The following is an 18,839-nucleotide window of genomic DNA, read 5'->3' on the forward strand; positions in this document are numbered from 1 at the left end:
GTTAAATTTGTAATGTTTGGTTTATCATGCATTTCTTTTTACATGTAATGTGCATGATTTGAATAAGTGAAGATTCTATTTTTAAAAAAATATAGTACATTAGAAGATTTACATGCCACTTTATACTGCAATATTGGCTCCCTCTTTCTTCTCCCATGATTTGTGAATGCAGCAGGCTGAGCTATTTCACCATATTTTTCAGACAAATAAAAAATGCTAGCAAAATTACTTAATACATATAAACAATAATGTATTTGTGAGCCACTGTTTTCATAAGAAATATGGTAAAAAATAATTCATGGAAGTGGGACTTGCAGAAACATTTTCTTTTTTTGCCTTTCAAAGTGCAAAGGAACCCATATCTGGATTGCAAAAATAGCGTTGCTAGCCTGGCCAAATTCAAAGCTGAAATGGTCACAATCTGCTTAAATTCCATGAGTAGTTGCAGTTGGATAAGATATTCCTCACTTCTTGTCCCAAACTGTTATGTAAATTTGCTGTGTGCTGTTAAATGTTTGCATTGTTTCACCTCAGTGGTAGATGAAATGATCCTTGTAGGTTATGTTTGTAAAATCACTCTGGAATACATAAATACATTTAAAAGATGGAAAACATTACATAAATGGTTTATATAATTATTCAGAGGATCTAAAAATGAGACTCTGCTCCACAAATAATGGTAAATGGTTAAATTAACAGATTGTATAGACCATCTCTTCAGAATCCAGTCATGTTGACTGTACTGTGATGCAAACTACTTGATACAACTCAGTAAATTATGGATGGGATTTTCAACGGCAATCAATATTTGCCTAATTCTGCTCCTATTGAAGTCAATGGGAATTTTACAATTGACATCAGTGGGAACAGTTAGGCCAGTGCTAAGTGCTTTTGAAAACCCTGCCTTTCATCATCATTCCTTTTTATTTCAAAGTCTTCATGATGCTGTTGAGAAAATAAAAAGACAAAGACTACATTCTAGTACAATGTGGTACAGTAATTTCATTTTTTGCTCATCCTTTTAAATATAATTATATAAACTACTGTTTCATCTATGGTACAATCTCCCCTTTTACTCTAAAGGACCTCCATCCCCTATTCAAATCCATCCTTGAAAATCAGGTCTTCAGTGAAGCCCCTAAATATTTCAGTGGAAAGATAGATACCACACTCTCTCTTTGCCCTCTCCCCCAAAATACTTGAACTACACCTTGTTGAACCATCTATATATTTATCATGTTTCTGACCTGCATTTTGTGTATCAGATTTAGGGAACTAGTGACAGAGAAGAGTACACTCTGGTAATGGTGGCAGAGTTTGGCCACAGTCTGTCGTCCTTATTTGTTACTGTGCCAAGCACACCGCTGGCACTCCAGAATCAATTATCATTTCTTTTCTTCAAACGTCACAGCTTTAACTTTATTTTCATGGGGCACACATCTTGTCCAGCATTTATTATTTTAAGTCATGGTAGGAATATCTCTATCACCAAGGACCTTAGCTGCAAAATTAAAACCCATCTCATCTTCTCTCCCTCCCTATCATTTCTTTCAAAATATTAGAGATAGTTTTAATCATTACCTCATGTTTCCACTGTATATCATAATTAGCTAACAGATACACTGAATTTAAGATAGTATGTTACAAAATAGCTCTTAAAAGCCCAGCGGGCATGACAATGTATATACTTCAAGAGTTAATCTTTTAAATTTCTTAGTGTTAGTTGTGGCATTAGATTGTTACAGTTAATCCCCAAATATGGGAATCATGGTAGGCCCCAATTTTGCAATAAACTCTGCATGAGTGGACCCCTGCCTACAGCCACATGAAGATCACTGCACAATCTGGGCTTTACAAATATTTACAGGGGAAGACAGAACTGATAGCCTCCTTTCTGCTGAACTCTTCAGGATTTAAATGATCCCATCATCATGTTTGAGTCTGCAGATTACTGAATGAACATGTCAATGAATAAACATATAGGTCCAAATCCTGGTCCCATTAAAATCAACAGGAGCTTTGCCACTGATTTCAATGGGACTGGGACTTGGCCCATAATCTACTGTTAGCTCTGAATATGATGGTAGCCGGAGATAGATGTGCAGTATGTGGCACAAGTTCCCAGTTTCAAAAGGGTTAGAATAGTGAAGTCCCATGCAATATGGTGAGTACAAAGCATAAAGGGCTCAATTTTGTCTCCATATACATGGTTTTCAATGCCTTTGACATCTATGGTGGCTGCATCTGTGCATGCGAGTAGAGACCTGAGCCTGCATAAATAATACAATGATATGAACCTTAAGAGGACATCTAGTCTATGTGAATCTATCTGAAGTCTACGTGAATCATGTGAATCACTTTTTAACAATCCACCTTGTATTCATGGTGAGAAAACAAAGAGATATTAATTATTTTAAGTAATACACAATATGGTTAAACAAATCACGAAAGTTCTTTTTTCACCTTCCCCAGATCATTTTTTGAGGGATGCACAAGTGGGTGGCCAGGAAAAATATTTCATCTTTCCAATCTCACTGAGGGCCATGCCAGTGTAGTGAACACCTAAAATGGCTCTGACCAAGCGAAGGCTGGTTGAACAATACTAACACAAAAGTGTGTTTTACTAAAGCAATTCCAACAGACTCATTAAGTCACGGGAGGAGGGGATCAGCAGCACAGCCAGCTTCACCTTTGCTAACAGAACAACTCTGGAAATAAGTCACCTTTAAGGATTGCTTTATAGTCGTAAGTTATATAAAATCAATAATATTTTAAATGGTAGCATCCCGGATTCGCTGCCACCTGAACTCCCATTCCCCTCTATCCTCAATTAATGCAGAATAAAGGAATTTAAGAGATTAACATTTGACACTCACAGCCATTAGAAGTTTTTTGCAAAATTTTGGTTAAGAATGGTAAGATATCAGGAGCAGGTTCTGATTTTACACCTGCATTTCTGTTAGCTATTATTTTTTACGTAGCACCAACAAGTACTTTAGGTGCTTTGGAGACACTCGTTAAGACAGGTCCCCCAGCTTAGAGACTAACACTGACACTGAACAGACAAAGATGCAGGGAAAGGATATAACACGTACGTGTTTTTATAATCCCTAGCCCATTTTCCCCTACTGTAGTCTCATCCAGCCCTTCAACCAGCCTAATCTTGATTATTAGTCCCAATTTTCCCAAGCCTTTGCCAGGCCACCATTTATTTTTAACCCATTACTAATATGCTGTAATAGACTGACAGAAGACTGTATTTCTTTAAAAAAAAAATCTTCAAAATTCCCAGTTCTAGTCAAGGTACAATTCTCACACTCTCCCCTCCTTCCAATCACTCCTCATCCTCCCTCCCTGACTTTATGGGACAACTCCCAGCCTGTCTTTATGCTGTCCTTTTCACGTTCCCTTTCAGATAATTACCCCCTTCCCTCTCCACGCATCTTCCCCCCACCAACACACACACAACTAAGCAGTTCATGCTAATAGTCTGTTCCCACTTCCCCCTCAGTATCATGACAAATTCCTACAAACTTATGCTTAGATTACAATTGCAATTGTGAATAATGTTGGGTGGAGAGAGCTAAGTATGTTTCTCAGAAAATTACCCCCAAGAAAGTGGAAATTGGTAGAGTGTCAGAATAAAAGTGGCTTTGTGCTGCTGAAAGCAGCAGCAATTATATCTGTAAAAATCACTGAAAATGATAATTCTCTATAGAGCTTGAAACTTTTTACTTTGAAGGTAAGGAGCAGTGTTCAGTGAACACACAGCTCTAGATACTAGACTTGGAAAAATAAAGGACCTGGTCCTGAAACCCTAACATTTTGCTAGGATGTAAATAATTATGCAAAGGTCCAAGGCAGTGAAGAATCAGGCCATCAATCATTACTCATGCAAACTCCTATTGAAATAGATGAAAGTTTTGCTGAGGAAGGACTGAGTAATGACTATTACTTTCAATGACTGTTACTTATACAATGGTCACCCTTAAAAACTCCCCAGTTGCCTTTGATACCATGGTAAGGGATCATATTAGAAGAGAGATAAAATACAGTGAGTTACCCGAGTGTTGGGAAATACTGGAGGAACCTTATCTATTTATCTTAGGCAAAAGTGGAAAAGTTTTAAGGTCAACCACTGTAGGAAAACCAGAATATCTAACAAATGCATTTGAGAGTGATTTAAAAACAACTGATACAATGCAATACTCTCTCTTTCTCTACTATTACACATAAAAAACTACTGAAATGCTACCTTTACAGTTGCCAATGCAGCCTTCCACAGGAGCCCTGTTTCATTCAGTTCACACAAAGGACAGTGCTCCTATAATCAACAGCAATTCAATATTTTGTTTTCTCCCCACTGTTCAAGATGTGGCCACATATCTTGTTTGTTGCACACTATTCAAACCCTGCTCTGAAGCCATGGGTTTTTCTGTGGCTCTCAACACTAGTATCTGAGCGCTTCACAAATATTAATAAATTAATTTTCATAACATCTGTCATAAATATAAAGGGAAGGGAGAACACCTTTAAATCCCTCCTGGCCAGAGGAAAAATCCTTTCACTTGTAAAGGATTAAGAAGCTAGGATAACCTCGCTGGCACCTGACCAAAATGACCAATGAGGAGATAAGATACTTTCAAAGCTAGAGTGGGGGAGAAACAAAGTTTCTCTCTGTCTGTGTGTTGCCTTTGCCGGGACCAGAGCAGGAATGCAGGTCAGAATTCCTGTAAAGGGTTAATAAGCAATCTAGTTAGATATGCATTAGATTCTGTTCTGTTTAAATGGCTGATAAAATAAACTGTGCTAAATGGAATGTATATTCCTGTTTTTGTGTCTTTTTGTAACTTAAGGTTTTGCCTAGAGGGATTCTCTATGTTTTGAATCTGATTACCCTGTAAGGTATTTACCATCCTGATTTTACAGAGGTGATTCTTTTACTTTTTTTTCAATTAAAATTCTTCTTTTAAGAACCTGGTTGCTTTTTCATTGTTCTTAAGATCCAAGGGTTTGGGTCTGTGTTCACCTATGCAAATTGGTGAGGATTTTTATCAAGCCTTTCCCAGGAAAGGGGGTGTAGGGTTTGGGAGGATTTTGTAGGGAAAGACGTTTCCAAGTGAGCTCTTTCCCTGTTATATATTTGTTAGACGCTTGGTGGTTGCAGCAATAAAGTCCAGGGGCAAAAGGTAAAATAGTTTGTACCTTGGGGAAGTTTTAACCTAAGCTGGTAAAAATAAGCTTCGGGGGTTTTTCATGCAGGTCCCCACATCTGTACCCTAGAGTTCAGAGTGGGGAAGGAACCTTGACAACATCCCAGTGAGACGAGGGGGTATTCTTATTCAGATTTGCAGATTGAGAGCTGATGCACAGAGAGCTTAAGGCTGGATGCCCAACTTGAGACACCTAGGACCTGATTTTATACATTCAAAGCAAAGCTGCTACTGACTTTAGTTGCAGTTGTGAGCATTCTGCACTTTGGCAAATCAGGCCTCATAGACTCATATCAGGCACCCAAAAATGAGGAATATCCAATTAGTGACCACCTGTGAAAAGTGTGATTTAAGTGACTTTCCCAGTATCCTGTAAGAACCCTGGGGCACAGACACAGATAGAATCCAGTACTCCAGCGCAGTATTCAACTGTCTTAACCATAAGACTCTTCTTTCTCTTTCTGCAATGCATGGCCTCATTTACGATACACCTTTCAACTTCTGCGACCAATGAAGCAGGGGTTCTACAGACAACAGCCTTCTTAACTATACAACCCTGATTCATCCCCAAAGAAGAAATAAGGCAGGGTCCAGTGGGAAAATATTATGTGAACATGTAATTAAAGCATAAGGCAGGGTCCAGTGGGAATATATTATGTGAACATGTAATTAAAACATGTATCAGAAGGCACACACAGAAAGGGGCTGAATTAATGTTTCACAGGCAAGTAGTACAAGTAGTGGGCTGGAGTCTTAATCTTGGGGTGGAGCATGTTCAGTGTGGATGGAACATTCAGGGAATTTAGCTGGTAAATCTAAGAAGTCTCTGCTGAGCACATACAAAGTCCATTTTTCAAAGGTTTATAACTTGGCCAAATTTTGGTGGATTATGACAGGCAAAAGATACACCCCTGACAAAAGGACACCGCTCTGCCAATTATCAAGTCCCTGCTCCAAAGTATGGGGGCGTTAGAGCTGTTCAAAGAAAAGGTCACCAGAATTTTTTAATATGGGCAAAACAATGTATTTTTTCCAAGTCTTGTTGTTGACATTTTCCAAAATAATTCAGCTTGAGGCAGATACTTAGCATGTAATTCTTCAACACAAGCAGTTAAAATTTGGCAAAGTTAGAAGCAACTGAAAGCAGGGTCTTATAATGGGAAGTGTCGGGCAACCTTAATACTAGGTGGTGCTACATGCCTATAATTTTCTCTCAGGCTGTCAGAGAACATGAGCACTGTGGAGGCAGTGTACTCAAAAAGCCAAAGAGAGATTTTCATAGCACACTGTAGAAACCCTTAAGCCTCATACAAGGAGCAGCACTGAACAGTTCCAGAGGGAGCCATGTCTGCTGGAAAGAGGTTTATCATGAGGGAGAAAGAAGGATATATAGGGAGCTTTTAAAAGTTTAAAGACAACAGCAAACCTAAAAAAATAGCTACTTCAATATTTTTCCAGTTTTTGACTGAATTTTAAAATGTTTCTTATTGACATTAACATCCGGGAGTACTAACAAAATAATGAACTGAGAAACTAGACCTTTGTCCGTTGTCTTGGGAAACAACACTGAAGCCTGTGGGTTAAAAAATGTAATCAATTAAGCCATTGCAATCTGTTGAGAAGGTAGCTCAAAAACATACTAGTTTTAAAACCATAATGCATTTGATTGAGAATTATCAATCTGCTAAAATTAACATCAATTAAGTGGTATAGCACAAGGTCTTCCCTTCTGATCTCCCATCCTCCTGTTTGGTGTTGGTTCTTGCTGGGCTGTTTGTGGGTCATATCATACAGTCTATAATCAATCAGTGGCTTCAGTGGGAGACTTGCCTGAGGGTTTGTCTACGCAGAGGGGCAATGCACACGACAGGGGTGTGATTTTGAAAGTGCATTAACTGGTCCATGTACTGAGCTGGTGCTCACTAAAAGTACCCTCTAATGTTAAAATGAACTTGGGAAGACACACCCCTGAACTGAGCACTGATGAACGCTGCAGACAAGTCATGAGTAAGGACTCCAGAATTTTAGCCTATTAGTTTAGAGACTGATGCTGGTCATGTTTGCACCAGTGTAACTCAAGTGACTTCAATGGAAATTGAGATCAGAGACAGACCCTTAGAATATACTTCCATCACACACTTTTTAAAGAAAATTGTCTTTTTTATTTATTTTTTATTTTCTCTTGGGAAAGGAAAAAAAATACCCTTGCAGATGTCTTTTGGTGATTATTAAATGCCAGAGTAGAAATCTATGTAAATAGCCTAATAAACTTACAATAATTTCTTGTAGTGAATGACATCATGATGCATAGTAAGTCTACAAATTCTCTTCTCGACACAATCTATGCACTTGTTAATTTAATAAACTATGGTGTGGCTTTGTAAAAAGAAAGACAGAAATACTACAACAACAGCATGCATTTCTACGGTGTCCTTCCCGAAAGAGACAAAGTGTGCTTCACAAGACAATCCATGGCTGGATATCACCTTTTAAATAAATAAATGATGATTTAAGGGTTTAGAAAACACTAGATTACAGAATGTAAACGCTGAGATCTAATAACCACGGTGATGCACACAGTATCAGAACCTGAACTGAAGAGAACATCGTGTTTGTACTAGCTGTTAGCTGAAGTGTCTTATAAAGCAACACTAATTCCCTAATTCTGGAACTACCTTCAATTTCCCCTTTTCTCAGAATCCACTGTGAGTTTAATAGTAAATTGAAAACAATGTTTGCGGGGAAGAAATTCGACTCTTGTAATTTTTTTTTAATTTGGCCACTCAAAATCTAGATATTATATTTTTTGGAACACCAAAAAATAAATTACTTCTCTTAGATTCAGATATAATGTATCCATTTTCACAAACTACCCCAAACCCTAAAATGCTGAATTACATTGTGTTTGTGTGCCAATTTGTGCCCCCAGTTTGTGTTCAAATTCCATTGAAGCCAATTTGGCTCCAAGGCCTCAATCCTGCCTACACTTAAGCACATGTGTAGCTTTACTCATGCGAGCAGCCTCCTGATGTCATTGGGACTATTTGTGTGAATTATGTATATGCTTAAGCATATGCAGGATCAGCACCTAAATAAGTAACATCACAAAGAAATAGCCAACTTAATGTTCTCCTCATATACTTGTTTTAAAGAGTGCTCACTTTATATCTTCAGCTTGGATCTGAAACCTTTGAACATTGCTCATTGTTTTGTGCACAAAGAAATTCCTGCCTTTTTTGACGGGGGTAAAGGGTAGGTAAATACAGCATTCAAACCTGGTGGAAAAACCCTGTTACCTTTTTTCATGTCTGACCTTGGGCATTACACCCCACAAACCATCATTTCTGCCTACCATTCAACCAGCATCTTGTCAAATCTGGCTGCAAGATTAAGTTTCCTGATTCTGAATTCAATATTGCAACCCTAAGGATATAAGAACCAAGCTGGAACATTCTGTTTTTATTTTTTTAAAAAAATGGATAAAATTGTTTCAGCTCTGAGACCACAGTTTGCCCTGACTATAATGATAAATCATCATGAACGACACTAAGTGAAATGAGTTTGATGTTCTCTGCTTTATTCATCCATGTTAGAAGCCATTTTTACATTTGCCACAACTTTTAACCTTTACTCCAAAGGACTGAAGGAATCTTGTTTGCAGATATTATTTCTGCTTTGTATAATCCATCTGATGAATGTGAAGCACGTTTTGTACACAGAGTGGGATGGACATGGTGTGGAGAAGGTAAAACATTTGGCAAGGAATCCTACAGTGGTTGTGTTTCCCTAGACTAGCTTAATATACCAGTACTAGCCACTCCTCTTTATCACTTAGTATCAAAATAAAAAAATAAATGAAAGCTTCCCCTACTGAGATTTTAAGGCCTGATCGTGCTGAGAAAGGGACTAAGGAACTTTCAGTACTTTCAGGATTTGGTCTCTGCTGAACAACAGCAACTCCTACTGAAATGAATGGGAACTGCAGGTGTTATGCAAGTATTCGGCACTTCTCAGGGTTTGGTCCAATACCAAGAACTACATAAGAATCATTACTGTTATTTTATTTACTACTTACTTGTTTAAAGGAAACATTTCTTTTAAACAAATATCAATGTTGTTTACATCTTTACCCACCTTTTACAGTTAGGGTTTGGTATGCCTCAGGCAAAATTCTCTACTGTGAGCGGTATAAGAAAATTGAGCCCGATAGCATCTGCATCATATTGTGGGTAAACAATAATAGGCTTGATTTGGCTCCAAATGAGGACCGTGGGATTTTTGGACAATGAGAACAAGACTGAGACCACACTCTGAAACAAAGAACGAATCATAAATATTGTAGTCTTAGCCCATCTGGTATTTCTTTAATACTATATCTTCCAAACATGGGCTAAATCCTCGAGTTCATATTTAGATTTTAGTTCCAGTAAAACTCTTATTTACTTCAGTGTGAGTATGGCCTGACTAAAGCCTAATTAAAGCTGACTTAGCTTTTAACTCAAAAGCTGGCCCAATAAACAGAAATGCAGTTGGAGAAGTAAACAATTCAGTAAAATGGACAATATTCCGATATGTCAATAATTATCTACTGTAATATGTTTAACCGCAGCTGTTTTGCATCATATTATCACCAGTTTACTTAATCTGCTTGTAAAAAGCTCATGCTCTGTTATTGTCTCTTGAATGAAACTCTTGTTTCCATAGCACGGGATTACTAAAAAGCATTTTTGTCCTATTATTTGTGCCCTTATTATACTTCCGTTTTGGAAGTGCCATTACAGAGCTCGACTGTGTCTCCTAAACACACGAGCATGAGATACCTGAAAATGTTTGAAATTTGTAAAACAAAATTCACTTGATGGAAGCAGTGAGTGAAATATTATGTGGTTTGTTTTTAACTTTTTTTTCCTTTTGCTTAAAGACCTGTTTTTCTTTGGAATACCCCTTGCTGTCTGTGAGCTATGCCTAACTTAGGGCCCAGTACCGCAGTTACAAGTAGACAATATCAGGCAAGTAGTCCAAGTGCGGTCAACAGAACTAATCTCACATGACTCAAGTAATACAAATTTGCAGGATCAAGACTTTTTACTTCCCAACTGGCTGTAGATCGCTTTAGTGAAGTGAAAGAAAAACTATCATTGATATTAACAGGAGCAAGACTTCAGAGTAAATACTTTCTCACATGAGCAACAGATTGCAGCGCAGCAATGGTACTGGTTCTGTGGATGAAGGGAAAGCAGTGGATGTATTGTTTCTTGACTTTAGCAAAGCTTTTGACACGGTCTCCCACAGTATTCTTGTCAGCAAGTTAAGGAAGTATGGGCTGGATGAATGCACTATAAGGTGGGTAGAAAGCTGGCTAGATTGTCGGGCTCAACGGGTAGTGATCAATGGCTCCATGTCTAGTTGGCAGCCGGTGTCAAGTGGAGTGCCCCAGGGGTCGGTCCTGGGGCCGGTTTTGTTCAATATCTTCATAAATGATCTGGAGGATGGTGTGGATTGCACTCTCAGCAAATTTGCGGATGATACTAAACTGGGAGGAGTGGTAGATACACTGGAGGGGAGGGATAGGATACAGAAGGACCTAGACAAATTGGAGGGTTGGGCCAAAAGAAATCTGATGAGGTTCAATAAGGATAAGTGCAGGGTCCTACACTTAGGATGGAAGAATCCAATGCACCGCTACAGACTAGGGACCGAATGGCTAGGCAGCAGTTCTGCGGAAAAGGACCTAGGGGTGACAGTGGACGAGAAGCTGGATATGAGTCAGCAGTGTGCCCTTGTTGCCAAGAAGGCCAATGGCATTTTGGGATGTATAAGTAGGGGCATAGCGAGCAGATCGAGGGACGTGATCGTTCCCCTCTATTCGACACTGGTGAGGCCTCATCTGGAGTACTGTGTCCAGTTTTGGGCCCCACACTACAAGAAGGATGTGGATAAATTGGAGAGAGTCCAGCGAAGGGCAACAAAAATGATTAGGGGTCTAGAGCACATGACTTATGAGGAGAGGCTGAGGGAGCTGGGATTGTTTAGTCTGCAGAAGAGAAGAATGAGGGGGGATTTGATAGCTGCTTTCAACTACCTGAAAGGGGGTTCCAAAGAGGATGGCTCTAGACTGTTCTCAATGGTAGCAGATGACAGAACGAGGAGTAATGGTCTCAAGTTGCAATGGGAGAGGTTTAGATTGGATATTAGGAAAAACTTTTTCACTAAGAGGGTGGTGAAACACTGGAATGCGTTACCTAGGGAGGTGGTAGAATCTCCTTCCTTGGAGGTTTTTAAGGTCAGGCTTGACAAAGCCCTGGCTGGGATGATTTAACTGAGAATTGGTCCTGCTTCGAGCAGGGGGTTGGACTAGATGACTAGATGACCTTCTGGGGTCCCTTCCAACCCTGATATTCTATGATTCTATGATTCTATTGCTGTGACTATGGACTACTGTCAGTAAGGGTTTACAATATCTGGCTGTAAGGCCCCAACCTTCCAAACACGCACATGCTTAACTCCAAGCCCATGAGTAGTCCCGATGGAGTCAATGGGTTTACTCATGAGAGTAAAATTAAGACTGTGCCTAAGGGCTTGCAGGTTCAGGACTTAATTTTGCCAAGAAACTGTATAAAAGACATGAACAGTACATGTATCTTTAATAGTGGAAATATCCATTTGCAATAACTATGATCTTTATTTTACATTGTTTAAGAAAATTAATTTATGCCATTGGACAGAAGAGAGTGCTTTGGTATAAAGCTCCCCCCCCCCCCACTGTCACTTTCAAAATAGCTAGGAATTTAGAACAGTCTCTTGATCTTCAAAATTTTCTTTTGATCTCACAGTTAGATAAAACTCTCCTATGCAACAGCACTACCAGTCAACAGAGAATCAGTAGTAAATATCAACAGCTAATCTCTCTCTTTTGAAGACATAGTCCTACATATCAGAAAGGTTTCAAAGCCAGCGATAAAACAAAAAGCCTGAAGCTATAGTCCATTTACCTGTAGTCCTGACATTCATGAAAAATGAAAATGTTCAAGAGCCTTAAATTACTCTCTTTTATCCTAATAGTCGCCTCTAATTATACAACAGTGTGTATTGTAATTATTTAGCCGGCATTTAAATCAGACTTCCCTGAATTTACGAGCAACGACAGTCTGTAAATAGGCAGCCAGGGCCCGATCCTGCATACTGTTATTCTTGTGAGTAGTCCCACTGAGTTCAGCGTTGTATAGAACTACTTGAACGACTAAGGAATACTCACATGAGTAAGGATTTGGGTCCCAACTCAGCAGGGCACTTAAGCACATTTTAAACTTAAAGCGTGTGCTGAATTCCCATTGACTTCAAGGAGACTTATGCATATGCTTAAGCCAAATCAAGGCTGCTCGGAGTGAGACCCCCCCAGAACTGACACAGCAAAACAGCTGTTGTTGTAATTATAGCGGAATAAGAGGTATCACAAACAGGCACCACTAAGAGAAGTACTTCACCAGCACGAGAAAAAGCTATATACATTTGTCTTCAACTGTCTTTTATTTCTTCCATTTGAGTTTCAGTCCAGATCAGAGGCAAAAAATAAAAGCCTTATTACAGCTACATGTCAGTGTAAGATAAGAGGCTCAATGCAGTCACTTCCATGTACTATACATAGGAAAAGTGGTCCAGACTGGTATTCAGTTTATCAGGCTAGAATCAAGGAACCACAGCAAAGGTACTTGAATGTAAATGCGTTGCCAGAAGATAAACATCTACACAACTGAAGGATTGTAGCATGCCCAACAATTTAAGGGTCATATCCTGTGCATTGTTTTTCTTTATGGTTAAAATAATGGTGAATATGTGTGCACTTTCAATCACTGCTCTTTAAACATTTGACTTCATAAATGGGTTCAACCACCAAGTAATAGGCTAGACTACACAACACAAGATGAAAAAGAAATGCACTATGAAAACAAATAATACTGATAAGAACGTTTTTAGAGGGCTGATATCAATTAAAAGCTGATTTTGGTGTGAAAGCAGGAAAATAATTTTAAACATGAAAGAAAATGATAAAAATCCATCTTTTGCACTGTAAAAGGAAAAGTCAACAGTGAAATGCATTCTTTTGCTGGAATCCAGGACTAGGACCAAAGAATTTACATATATTAAATTAACTAAATCCAAACTCCTCTACAACAAATATTTATATTGTAAAATATTACAGCCACATTCCTCCATCTCCTTACAATAATAATTCTTATGGAAACACTGTACTGGAGAGCATATAAAAGAGTGTGTTTCTGTGGAGATGGAATGTTTCATTATCAGAGTACCAGGGTGTACATAAATATTAAAAATATGTTTTTAGACATGATTCTTTCTGTTTACATTGTTTTCAGCACTACTGAAAACAACATTTAATGTCTACCTGTCCATTTCCCCATGTTTATTCCTCCTCTTCCCCCCTGCGCCCTTGCTCAGACTTCTTGTCAACTGCTGGAAATGGCCCACCTTGATTATCACTACAAAAGGTCCCCGTCCACTCCCGCACCGCTCTCCTGGTGGTAATGGCTCGCCTTACCTGATCACTCTCATTATGGTAACACCCATTGTTTCATGTTCTCTGTGTATATAAATCTCCCCACTGTATTTTCCACTGAATGCATCCGATGAAGTGAGCTGTAGCTCACGAAAGCTTATGCTCAAATAAATTGGTTAGTCTCTAAGGTGCCACAAGTACTCCTTTTCTTTTTACCTGTCCATAAGCATCTCACTTGCTCTCTCCAATGACAGAATTCAACTGTTGGTAGCCATATAGGACAATGATGTCTCTCTCCACAGTAGTTCTGTAAGTAGACAGTGGGTCAAATACCTTACTCATGCAAGTAGTCCTACTCATCGCAATGAGACTAATTTTGCCAGAGAGAACAAGAATGGCCCAAAATGTAGAGAAGGGGTTTATTCCTAAAATGTATTTAATATAAAGTTTAGAATGCTTAAATGTATAAGATTCTTTTAGTTAAAAGAATAAACTTTTATGTGTCCTTCAGATTAGAAATAGGAATGTGCATTTGAACAGCAAAAGATTCTCTGTAGGTGTGCTCAAGGAATTGTTTAATGAATGTTCAAGCCAAACTAAAATATAGATATTCTCTTCACTGGTTAAAAATTAGCCTGCTGCAAATGCATTAATCAGTTTAAAAAACCCACTAATTTGGACATTTAGATCAATCTTTTGAAAAGTGACCAGTAAGTCACTGAAATGAGTGACTTCTTTTCCAAGGTATCCCACTGCTTAAAATAATTATAACAAACAAACAACAAAGTAAAAACCGAAGAGGACCCAGCTATGCTGTACAATGTATGAGATATCAATCTCATAAATTGGTCTTTGGAGCCAAACTCTCTATGGAAAAAGAGCATGTGTTTACTCTTGCATATACAGCATTTGTTAGATTATGAGACCATACGGGAGGATATAACTGAAATATATAAACATGGCTGATGTTAAGAAAGGCAACCCAAACATACTAATAATATTGACAAGTTCTTGCCTTTTTGAAGATTTTTACTTTTTACTAATTTACTTCATTTGTTTTTATTACCATCTAATTTCGTATCCCTCTGTTCTACTATATTTCCAAAAACCAGTGAACACAAATGTGCAGCCAGCATGGGCCCTCGGGCCTCTGGATCAAGATGGCAGGCTGGCCTTGGTTCCCCTGGGGACAGCAAAGCCAGAAGGGTGATTGGACACAGTGACCTGTCTGCATGAGATGAGACAAAAACAAGAGGGCTGTAATGCTGATGAACTAACCTGTCACTCACAAGCTCAGGTCTGCAACAAAAAATAAAAAAATAAAAGAAGGTGCAGTAAAGATTTAGTGAACACACAAGGTAGAAAGATACAGCTTAATTAATTAGATGATGATACAGTTAGTAACCAGTTTCGGCGGTCTCAGGGTAAAGGGGGAAAACTGGTTTGGAATCTACTTAAATGTTCATGTAAAAGGATAAAAAGAAAATAATTTTAAACAGCTATTATGGTTCAGCATGTAAGGAAGGCAGCTGTCAAAGATCAGGGTTTGATTCCAAACACACCAGTTATGAATCAAAATCACAATGAGCAATGAGCTTCTAGATCTTGACACACTAGGCAAGGAGGTTGTTCTTCAGAGTACTTGGCTGCTTAATTGCTTGCTTGGGGGAGGAAAAATCCAGAGGGACGGTATATAAGCAATTCTGGGAGCCAGTACACCCAGCTACTAGATAATGATTAGGACTGCAATAATATGCCTACCATTGCCATCACCAACAGAATTTGGTTCTTAAAGCCAGAGAGAAATATTGTTACAAAATGAAAAGATTTAATGGTAAAAATTTCTTTAAAGTTTTAATTTTTGGTCCTTGAAAGTTAACAAGAACTCATAAGAACAACTTTTTCCAGCACTATTATGGGAGCAAATGAAATGGTCATTTTTAAAAATACTGGTATGTATAGAATATTCATAGCTTTATGATTTATCAGTAATAAAGAATATATAGTACATGTAATTTTGAAGAGATTTTATGGAACTTAGGGCATGTCATTTGATAGTTATTTTCTCTTTTTATCAGCTGAATGTTTTAGACCCACAGGAAAATCAATATTTCTATTTTCATTAATACGAGCTAATTAAAATGATTGTTTTATGTATCCTAATTTTAAAATGCATTTTATTTAACAAACTGAAAACATATATCAGCAGTTCTAATCAAAGGGTAAATCTTTTTTAAATTTTTAGCTATTTATTCTGCATTAGCTATTTATGTAGCTATTCATAAAAAATTGAAGAGAAGAATTTATGAAAACTAAAATAAATTGACTTGAAAATACTGTATGTATGTACACAGACATATATAGGTATACACGTACACATCCTATATGCACATATGTCCACACATACATATGCAAAAATGCTTGGAACACATTTATAACTCACACATAAGCTGTATAAGTGACTTAATTAACAATACTCTTGAATTAACACAAAAAAAGAAAGTTAGTTCCTAAAATTGTGAAATGTATTTTTCTTTTAAGTGCATGCTTTCATTATTGATTTTTGGAAAATGACATACAACACCACACTATAAATATTTTTTCAGACATTCATCTAACTTTGTTTTTAATTGAGGAATATTAAACATTATACACAAAAGAAACATGCTCATACTCATTCCACTGTCAAAAATCACTTTCAAAAATATAACAAGCATTAAATAAAACATAGCTAACTTATACATGGAAAAAGTTACATTAATGAGGATACCGCAGCTATCACAAGGTTTGTGATTCTTCAAGCCTTCAAGTTACATTTCCTGTCAACAGTACATATGTAAATTCTTATTGTTACATTTGCTTTAATACCATAAAATATATTTATTTAACACTGAACAGGTTGGCACAAAAAGGTAATTAGCACTCTCCAAAACATATTTTTTCAGGCAATTTTATACTGTCAAAAAAGTGCCACTTTTTAAGTGCTAACAGAAAGCTATTTAATGTTTGGGGGATTTTTAATAAAAAATGTATTCTCTCTTTTTAAAATATTTAAAGCAATACTAGTCTGTGGTAAACATGGTATTACGTATCTGACATTTTCCATCTAAAAGTGCATTACTGCATATGATGATATTAATAAACCATATGCTTTGAGAGACTTCAGTGCTTTGCTGTAATTTAGTTGAAAATAGTAAAATGTGTGTTTTTCCACCACTGTATTAACATACAAGGAATACAAATACTATGTCATCACTTTAGTCATGTGTTCACTATGCTGGAAACATATGCAAAAAAATAACAAACTTTTGAGAGTTAATAAATATCCTTTACCAGAGACTGATTTATGAGTCAATGGTTAATGAGAAAGTGTTGAGTACTTAAAATTTTGTTAGCAAAAAATCAGACACCCTCTTCCCACTCCTATCGCACTCATAGGGAAACAGCCCTTCCTATGCAGCAGGACACTATAATTTCTTTCACCACCAGTCCAGGTTATTATTTGAAGGCAAATGAAAAGACAATGATTCTTCTCTCTTCTGGTTAAGCTCAAAACAGAACATTTAAAACACACACACATAGAACTACAGACTTATCAGAAATCACAAAACAGAAAGAGAAGGACTCACTGACCCATTTGGAAGACAAAAGACGACAAAACGGAAAAGCTCTAAAAATCAGCTTGTGAGGCCTCAGAGAGATATTCTTCTGGCATTTCATCCCAGCAGCCCCAGACCAGTTCACTTCCCTGGATACAGGGAGGGAGAACTAAATAGAGCTGTTTATTAAAGCTGTTGTGCTGGATTGCATTAGGAAGCACGAGCAGACCACCTGGACCTTTCAGATTGTGGCAGTGTTTAATTTGCAGGCTGCCCCTCTGCAGCAGCAAAGACTACTACATTTACCAAGCTCAATCACACATTATCTGGGTTAGGAGTAAAAGCAAAGAAATCCACAGCCTCTAGTATAAAAATACAGCCAATATACAAATAATGAACTGCATTAGGAATATGAAGCAACTCCTTAGTAAACATAATACTTTTGCTCTTCACTTCTTCTACTTCAGTATATTTAGACAAAATACAAAGGTAAATTAAAAAATAAATATTGACAAAGCTCAGACTAAATTATAAACTGGGATTATTAAAGCAAAGCATGACATTTTTAGATTTAACTAGTGAGTCCCTGGCCAGATTAATATGGTCTTTTGCCTTTCTCACTTTCAGCACTACACTTGCTGGTAGCTGAAGATACAGATAGAAAGATGGTACTGTAAATATGAATTACATGAATCATATGGTTAGACCCTTGTGAAAAAAATAAAAGGGGAGTTGAGAAATGGCTGACTCCATACCTGACCAATTACAGCTTGCATGGTCCCTGTGTCCTGCTGAGCTGAAAGATCGCAATCCATCATATGTAGTCTTTGAAAAGGAGAATGGGGGTTTCTGGCATGCATCTGTCAATCAACTTCTGCACTCACAACCATCACCAAAAGCAAGGGAAAAAAGTCAAGCTGCTCCACCAAATAGGATGAAATAGTCATGTGACCTTCAGCACACTCACACACATACATACTTCCATATAACGTATGAATTTTCTGCAGATATGAAATGACATTGACAAATACCCAATACCAAGTAAATAAAGTGAGACAAACAGCTACTCACCAAAGACAAAACACTTGCTGTAATCTTCAGCCTAAAGATTTAATAAACCTAAGAGGTATTTTGAACTGATGCTTTCTTTTTAAGCCTAAACTTTCCAGATAATGTGATATCATTTTATGTATGGATACAGTGGTCAGAACTTTAACCCTTTGTGTTCTCTCTTTTTATTTATTTATTTCTCCCTTGTTAGTCTTCTCTGGGCTGACTGATTTCCTGATTTCTTTAAGTTTCTTTTTTGTCAAAGTGAACAGTCTTGCTGTGCCTCTTATGTCCATATACAAGTAGTATGAAATCAGTAAAAACTAGAAGAAGGGGGAAAAAGGGGGGGGGGGCTGTGAAACTGGTGCCCTTAACTAAAAGCTTAAAATAGTCCTCATTATAGCCCACCATCACCCATTGAACATTTGCTGATTGGAAATACATATTTAAGTATGAGTTTGT

General features: G+C 37.6%; 1 protein-coding gene across 1 annotated transcript in view; it reads right to left on the bottom strand.

Annotated features, from left to right (window-relative positions):
- POU6F2 (POU class 6 homeobox 2) overlaps window positions 1-18,252 on the bottom strand; it is a 386,987-nt gene extending 368,735 nt beyond the window's left edge. Inside the window, exon 1 of the mRNA XM_007058726.4 lies at window positions 18,083-18,252. Within this exon, the coding sequence (XP_007058788.4) occupies window positions 18,083-18,187 (105 nt within the window). The 5' untranslated portion in view covers window positions 18,188-18,252. The remainder of the gene's footprint in view (window positions 1-18,082) is intronic.
- Window positions 18,253-18,839: the final 587 nt, after the last annotated feature.

Source organism: Chelonia mydas, chromosome 2 (assembly GCF_015237465.2).
Source record: "Chelonia mydas isolate rCheMyd1 chromosome 2, rCheMyd1.pri.v2, whole genome shotgun sequence".
NCBI classification, from domain to species: domain Eukaryota; kingdom Metazoa; phylum Chordata; order Testudines; family Cheloniidae; genus Chelonia; species Chelonia mydas.